Here is an 8,519-nt window from a genome sequence, read left to right on the forward strand (position 1 = left end):
ACAACATTTTTCCAGTACAGCACTTCTACATTTTACTGGCCTGGAATTAATGTTAATTTGCAGTACCAAGGTCATATAAAACAGCAGATACTAGGAATTAACAGATCTGAATTTTACCGATACACTGATGCCAGTTTGTACCAATAAAACATATATTAATCTGTCCCATCTATTTAGGAGTGTCCTTCAAGAAGTAACAAAAAATTGATTTTCTTGATGTACTTTTTGCATATCATTTTTATAATCACCCTTCTTTTCAACACATTTCTCACACTGTTACAACAACTTCGTTATTCATTTAAAAGAAAAAAAAGGTGCTTCTTTGACCTCACCATTGCTACCAAATCTCCATCCTCTCAAAGCATAATGTAGGAGTACAAACACATGATAATCAGAGGTAACAAGATAAGGGCTGTATGAAGGATGATGTAAGATTTGAAATCTAAGAGAACTCTTAAAGTAATGCCTTGTTTCTGTGAATAATGGCATCAGTACAATCCAGGTGATGTCCATGTTGGGAGTGTCCAGTAATGTTGCCCATTTTGAAATGCATCTACACTCTCCTGTTATCAGACCTGCCATTGTGTTGCAGCATTCTTCTATGAATTTCATAAGGTATCCCATCCTCTGACCACAAAAATTTGATGCTGCCTGCTGGTCCTCTGTGGTGCAGTGCCCAACCCCTTGTCTAAGAAGGCATCTTTCTTGCATAAAAGTTTGAAATGCCAGTGTGTTAATTCCTTGAAATACAGCATCTGACAATAAAGTTCGGTGAATGATCCTGAATATCGAAAGTAGACTAATTCGTAATGAAACCTACCTTACTGTCCTTCGAAGTAGTCCCCTCCCATGGCTATGCACCGTTGAGAACGGCTGTACATGTCCTGGAAACCTTAGAAAAGTCTTCTTTCGGGATGGTGTTCAAGACCCTAGTCACGTTCCGTTGGATGTCCGGAATATCCTCAAATCTGACACCTTTCAAAGCGATTTTGAGGCGTGGGAAGAGAAAGAAATCTGGAGGATTCAGATCCAAATTTCTTGCAATGCATTGCTACAGAGGATGAGAGCTAGTGTCTGAGGTACGACCCTGAAACGAAATGCCAAAGCATGGAATGGCGTTCTCCTGCATCACCTCGTCGGAAGAAGGCCAAGGCAGAAAAATCACGCATCAAGACGATGCTTATCACTTTCTATGACAGTGATGGCACGATCAACAAGGAATTCCTGCCGGAGGGAACAACAATTTTTCCGCCTTGGCCTTCTTCCGACGGGGTGATGCAGGAGAACGCCATTCCATGCTTTGGCATTTTGTTTCAGGTTCGTACCTCACACACCAGCTCTCATCCTCTGTAGCAATGCATTGAAGAAATTTGGATCTGAATCCTCCAGATTTCTTTCTCTTCCCATGCCTCAAAATCGCTTTGAAAGGTCAGAGATTTGAGGATATTCCGGACATCCATGGAACGTGACAAGGGTCTTGAACACCATCCCGAAAGAAGACTTTTCTAAAGGTTTCCAGGACATGTACAGCCGTTCTCAACGGTGCATAGCCATGGGAGGGGACTACTTCGAAGGACAGTAAGGTAGGTTTCATTAAGAATTAGTCTACTTCCGATATTCAGGATCATTCACCGAACTTTGTCAGAGGTTGTACTATCAATTTGTTGTTACTTTTTGAAAGAACCTTGTATAAGTAACTTGTATTTATAGAGTTCCGAATTCACTACTGAATAAAACTGCCCATTTTGCATTTTTGGGCTAACAGTTGTGCTACAAAAAAATCACACATACATATAATAATATCAAAATGAGACCTCTAATTCTATCTGCAAGGAAATGTAGCAAATGATAAAACAAATGTCTGACAGTGTACGAATAAAATTATGATAATTTCATTTCTTGAAACCTTTCAAAGAATTTTGAAAAATTACTTTCAGGACTTTTTTTTCTATATTTTTTTTTAAAAAGTTGTCCTGGAAAATCTGATATTGATGTCTTCACACTAGAGTTAGAGCAGGCACTTTGTTTGAGATTTTCTCTTAGTGTTCTCAGCAGTGACATGCACAACAATTGATTTCAACTGGTGTCATTTTTAATTTGGCATATTGTATTTAAGCCCACTGCTATTGTTCACTTGAAGTACGTTGGGATGGATTTTTTTTTAAAACCAACACAGTATCAGGATTCCCACTGACCTGCACTTGCTAATATTTGGAAATAAAAATAAATTCCTGAACCAGCTTCTTGGCAGGATATATTCTACATAAAAATGTTTTTCTAACATAGTTTTGTTCATTTATTTTGAACACTGCTGAATGAATATCCTTAATAGCAAGTGCAGTATTAACACTTAAACTTTGTTACTAGGAAGGTAAAGCATGGCAGAATTGTCTGGAAAGCACAAAAAAGAGCAGGAACTTGTTTTGCGAAAATGTGGGTTCCCTAATATATAAATATTATTAATATACAGCAAAACTGTTTTTTTCGTTTGTGTTAATTTCCGTGGTCACTGCCACCATCCTCCCAGGATCTTATACTATTGATTGGCGAGCTTCTCTTGTGTATATTTTTGTGCCATGGTGCTAGGGTGTCCTGTTGACTGCTACTACAGTCTACTATTCCCTGGTTCCAGCTGCTACAGGAGCAACACCTAGCAGCATGTTGCAAAACTATACACCACAGAAGCTCGTCAAGGAGTAGTATAAGATCCTGAAGGAGTGGTGACTACTGAAATTAATAGACCACCAAATTCAACAACATGTTTGAATTTTGCATCAAGCAAATGGCTATCTATAAAAATATTAGAGAAATTATCACAAATTTCACTGCAATAGTGACATTCATAGCTGATATTCTACCAATCCAATGTATAATTGCAAATATTCTACATATGAGTAACTTACTGGTTCATTCACTTCATACTTAATATACAGGGTGAGCACAAAAACAGTCCCTGGTTTTAAAGGTATAACTTTAATACCAAAAGCAATATTCTGCGGAAATGTTCACACTAGTTGCATAAACTCATAAAGTTTTTGGTGGTGTTCACTGGAATTACAAGCACTCAATGTGCACGCCACCTGTTACAGAGACGGTAATCCATCTCCAACCACACCTTCTCAAGCGTATCCGGTGTGATGAAGTTGACAGCTGCACTGATACGTTCCTGAAGATCATTCAGGGTTGTGGGTAGTGGAGGTACATGGACCTGGTCATTCACGAACCCCCAAAGGAAAAAGTCACAAACTGGCATATCCTGTGATCGTGGAGGCCACGTGCATAGATTTTGATCTCAGGGTCCAGCTTGTCTTATCCATCGGTGTAAAGGTTGTTGTTCAGAAACCTGTGTACAGATTGATGCCAGTGTGGGGGTTAAAATGTAGTCACCTCTTTCTACAGCAAGTTGAGGAATTAACCAGTCACGTAGCATTGTTAAGTAGCTTTCACCTGTGATTGTTGGCTCCCTGAAGAAGAACGGACCGTACACTTGACACACAGACACTGCTCAAAAAACATTCACCTTGTGTGAGTCACATTCCACATCAAGAGTGGCATGCGGATGCTAGCTTCCCCAGATCCTAACATTATGCTTGTTCACTTTTCCACTCAAGTGGAAGGTCGCCTAATCACTAAAAAATTATCTTTGTCAGAAAAGTGTGGATAGTCTCGCAAAAGCCACGTCGCTTTACCTTGTCTTGTGGATATAACCAATTTCAGCCAGTATGGGTAAAACTGCAAACAATTCTGTAAAAGTTGCCTTACGGTTGTTAGTGGCACCTGCAACTGCCTTTTAGCTTGACGTGTTGACTTCCTCGGGCTGCATACAAAGACTTCTGGCACACGCTCTACAATTTCCTCAGAGACGGACGGTCGGACAGAATGCTATTTTCTTTGATCGCAAATGCATCCTTTCTACACAAATGTTTTATGCAACTTCAAAATGGATTTGTGTGTTGGTGGATCAACATCAAAATTCCTTTTAAATGCAGGCTGCACTCTCACAACACTGCATGTTTTGGCAAGTTCTAACACGCACCAGCTTCTTTGCTGCAGGGTGAACACCATTTTCGATGTCACTGCCCTCTAGCTGCCAAAGTCATAACTAGCGAGTCAGAAAAGAAGGATATGAAAATTGTTTGAGTTAACTGAGCTTTGGATATAAATTGTATCAATATATTCAATTAACTATTAATTTTATGACATCTTGAAATCAGGGAGTGTTTTTATGCTCACGCTGTATGTAACCATATGACTTCATCCTCCTCGATGGCATATTGGTAACATTGTTGTCTTGTAATTAATGGGTCCTGGATTGATACCCAGTGGAGGTACATGGTTGGGATCCCACTTTAAACTGTAGGTCCAGTCCTGATGAACCTTTCTATGCATAAAGTGGACTTAAAAACAAATTCAAACAAGTGACTGCAATTATTTAACAATTTAATTACAAAATGAAAATGTATATTTTGACATCTACTTCACCGAACCAAGGTATAGAAATTGCTCCTCTATTTATATTAGGGATGGGCCGATATGTAATTTTTGGCCGATACCGATAAAGTAACGATATAAAATTTACCGATGCAGTTGGATATGGTCCTTGAAGAACCTGAAAGGTTCATTGACCTCCTTAATAAATGTGTGTTTCAAGGTGACTGCAGTCAAAAAGAAATTGCATATTTAGACATTCCCTTTTTTAGAAATTAGGGAATGGAGATAATCCATAAAAATTACAACGAAACTGCAGAATTTTGCACTAAATTATCAGATATTTATCGATATATCAGATCGGTAATTTTACCGATATGCCTATATCGGCTGATACCGATAGAGTACCGATTAATCGGTCCCATCCCTAATTTATATACAACAAAAATATATGCAAAATGGCAGTATTTACACAAAGTTAGTGGAGATTTACAGAAAAATCAAAGGTGTAAAATTATGTGCATGGAAGTTTATGGTAAAAAAAAAAAAAAACTATAGTTTTATCAATCTGATATTTCTATCTCCAGCCTTTAATTTGGTGTAAAATTGTGACATTTTGTTACTGTTTTTGAATCATTAATCAGGGTGTCTACCAGTCATGAAAACTAAGAAATTACACTTGTGGTCAAGAACTTTTGCTCTCATAATGACTGACTGATTTAGTTTATTTTACTTTTCTGCCCCTTTGGCTAATTGCGAAGGTGAGGATGAATGGTGTTAAGATGGATGAAGGGACATCACAAATGTATAGGGATGACACCACAAGCCCCACATAAGATTGTACTGGCTCTTGAGTCCAGATGCCAGAGAACCTCTCTAATCTGCCAAATGCAGTCCATGTGATAAAGCAGGTGTAATTCTCTTGTTAAATACAGCTTCAGTTTTCATCTTAACTGGCCTTTTCGTAGGGGTTTTCATCAAATAAATATTTTTCTTAATTACTAATTTCCAGACACATCTAAGTAGGGGCCGAATAAATAAAGGTTAAGAAAAACAAAGAATAGGGCATGAAAAAGTCAATTTTGGATTTTATAATTTTGGTCGACACCCTGTTAATGTATGGTGTTTTTGTGAAGCTTCTTTTTCAAAGCATGACCCAGGGCATTCACCTAATTACATACATTAATTAAGGAGATGAATGAACCATGTGAAAAAGAATGTATCAGTAAATCTCGTATTGCTACTTAACAGCATGGGTTTAAAAACATCAAATTGTCCATCAGTGCCTTTTGGTTTGTTTCAATAATAATGCGAAACCCTAAATGCTGATACATTCTAAAATATGTATACACAAATGAAATGCATGTCAGCTGTAAGAGAAGCACTTGCATAAATGAAATATACAAATGATGTTTCAATATTCCAGTTTGTTTAAATTTTGTTTTCAAAAAAAGCATTAACAACTCTGTATATTTCATGATTGAAAGTTTTTTTTTTTTTTTTTTTGGCGTTCGTTCAACTGATGATCAAGTACTAACATAACTCCTGATTTCTTCTTTTTAACAAAAATTCTGAACTTGAACTCCTTCAAATTCAGAATTTTTGTTAAAAAGAAGAAATCAGGTTTCAAAGTCAATGATACCTTAAATTACTCTAAAAAATGTATTCAAGTATATATGGTATTTTTGTAATTGGTTATCCATCAGTGAATGTGGATATATCAGTAAAATTGATAATTGTACCAATCTGATGATTTGTGTACTGTGGTTTTTCAAAGTAAATTTCTTTACATTTGGTTTTTTGTTCAGAGTTAAAATTCTGAAAACTTAGAACAAGAGGTGAATTAACCATACAGGCTCCTCCACGAATGTTAGCCCTTTAATGTCAGATGGGTAAATTTGAATAATACATTTTTCCAGTATGAATTCAAAATTTACATTGTTCCATGCCTAGTATTTTATAACACACGTCCAAATATTGAATGTGCAAATACTTCATATCTATCTCTCTCTCTCTCTCTCTCACTCACTCACTCACTCACTCACTCACTCACTCACTCACTCTCTCACACTCACTCACACACACTAATACTACTAATAACAGATTTTGAAATTTTACGTATTAATAAGCATTAAAAAAGTATTAAATGCAAAATCCGACATTGTGCTATAAATGCAGATTTTTATACAAGGGCTTACTTTGTAGAGAGGGCATATACTTTTCTTCACCTATTGTAAATCTTAAAATAATAAAATTGTGTAAGTGTTGTATTGAATCCTGGCATTAACTGATACGGTTATTTGGCACTTTACACCAAGCACACAAACAGGAACAAATAAATGGAAACACATTACATATGTGAACAAACATGTTACACCCTCTCTCTCAGTAAGAAAAAGTATGCATTGATACAGTTGTTTGTTATAATAATGTTCTTATAATTTGAAAATGACCCATTGCCTTAATTCTTTTATAATATAGTAATAACTAGTTATAGAATAACATGCATTGACAGTTTATGATAATTATAAATTGTCACATGTTGAAATACTAACACAGATAATAACTTTTATTCCAGGTGTTTAAAGTTCCATATGGTGTTACCCATGTTTTATTTTAGCTTTGTTAATGTTCGTTAGGAGCAGACCTTTTCCAAAGTCTCCGTTGTAACAAATTTGTACAACCTTTTATGCAAAATTCAAAGTTTTTATTATGTTGCACTAGTTATGTGTACAAAAATATGTGATTAATAGGGACGGGATTTTAAGGTGCAAAATTATGGTTGGGAAAGGGGGGGGGGTTCTGAGAATGTTTTCAAAAAGGCGGGGGAAAAAAAAGTCTCATAAAATTCCGTTATTCAATGCTCTCTTTCTTTGTCTGCACCTTTTGTATATAATGCTCACGGACAGCAGAGAAAACTATCAAATAGGTTTTGTTGAAGTTCGTGTTTTCTTTCGCAGGTTTTGCTACATTATCTTCAGTTATAACTCTCGTTCTTCTCTACAAAATGAGACTATAGGATTTTATGTAGCTGCTCAAGAAGAGTGAACAATCATTTATTTTTCTAACAATCATTTATTTTTCTGTCCAATTTTTTAACAAAATGTGAAAGAAAAGGACTGAAAAAGGTGCTGAAGCATCATAGAGGGGTTAAAAAGGGGATAAATGTGCTAATCTCACGAAAAGGTGATTTCATATCCTAAAATACACATCAAAAACTATCTGTTTCAATACAGCTATATTTTTGGAAAGGTGCTGCACCTTAAAATCCATTCTCTAGTGATTTAAATAACAGCCAGTGTAATTCTTGAATATTTTAAAGCAAAACTCTAGTAAATAGATGCATATAATTGCAATGAAAAACTTACACATTGATATTAATTGATGTTTTGTTACAATTTTCAAGCATCACTGAGCAGTGCAGATGTAATAAACTAAAATTGAGTAGTCTATTGGTCTATGTAGCAATGTAGCAGTGTGTCAGGATCAGAAATAGGAGTACCAGAATTAATTTATGCACATGACATGTGTGTAATCTGAACTTTTGTGTTTTCAGGGGCCTATGGAGGAGGGGCCCAGGCCAGGTGACCAAAAATCGTCATTGCTCCAGAAACTGTTATCAGAATGAGTGGGGGGCAGAACTTGCCTTCTGTTGAAGACATGGACAATTTGTACATGATAATGAATAGTCAGAACGAACTATTATGGGTAATAAAAACAAAAAGTCAGACTTCGTGAAAACTTTTTTTTTTTTTTTTTTAAATAAAGAAGTGTCCATGACAAGGATAATCTGTGTTGTGCTTTCAGAAGAGGTTTTTATGCGAAAAGTGTACAGAAGAAACTATAATGTTTTTTGTAAGTAGAATGAACAAGTTTTTTTGTGAAGATTATCGTTTTAAGCTCAAAGACACTGTTTTGGTGGTGATATTTGAACAGCATCAGATGCAACGTCTTTACAAGTTGTGTTTGTGCAGGAAGACGAATTTAAAGTGCATTGGTTGTTTAATGTTACACAGAGTGCAGAAATTGTCTCAAAATGGACTTGCCTTTCTTCTATATAGAATTTGAAGTTTTTATCATTATTTAAAGGA

The 8,519-nt window shown here is 36.0% G+C and overlaps 1 protein-coding gene across 8 annotated transcripts in view; it reads left to right on the forward strand.

The window, feature by feature from the left end:
* The window catches only part of tai (basic helix-loop-helix family member taiman), a 301,547-nt gene extending 293,362 nt beyond the window's left edge, over positions 1 to 8,185 (forward strand). For all 8 annotated transcript variants that reach the window (XM_083122707.1, XM_083122705.1, XM_083122710.1 and 5 more), the window contains one exon: positions 7,985 to 8,185. In XM_083122707.1, coding sequence (XP_082978833.1) covers positions 7,985 to 8,056 — 72 coding nt within the window. In that variant the 3' untranslated portion in view covers positions 8,057 to 8,185. The remainder of the gene's footprint in view (positions 1 to 7,984) is intronic.
* The last annotated feature ends 334 nt before the right edge of the window (positions 8,186 to 8,519 follow it).

The sequence above is a fragment of the Lepisma saccharinum genome, chromosome 5 (assembly GCF_977018435.1).
Source record: "Lepisma saccharinum chromosome 5, izLepSacc3.1, whole genome shotgun sequence".
In the NCBI taxonomy this organism is placed as follows: Eukaryota; Metazoa; Arthropoda; class Insecta; order Zygentoma; family Lepismatidae; genus Lepisma; species Lepisma saccharinum.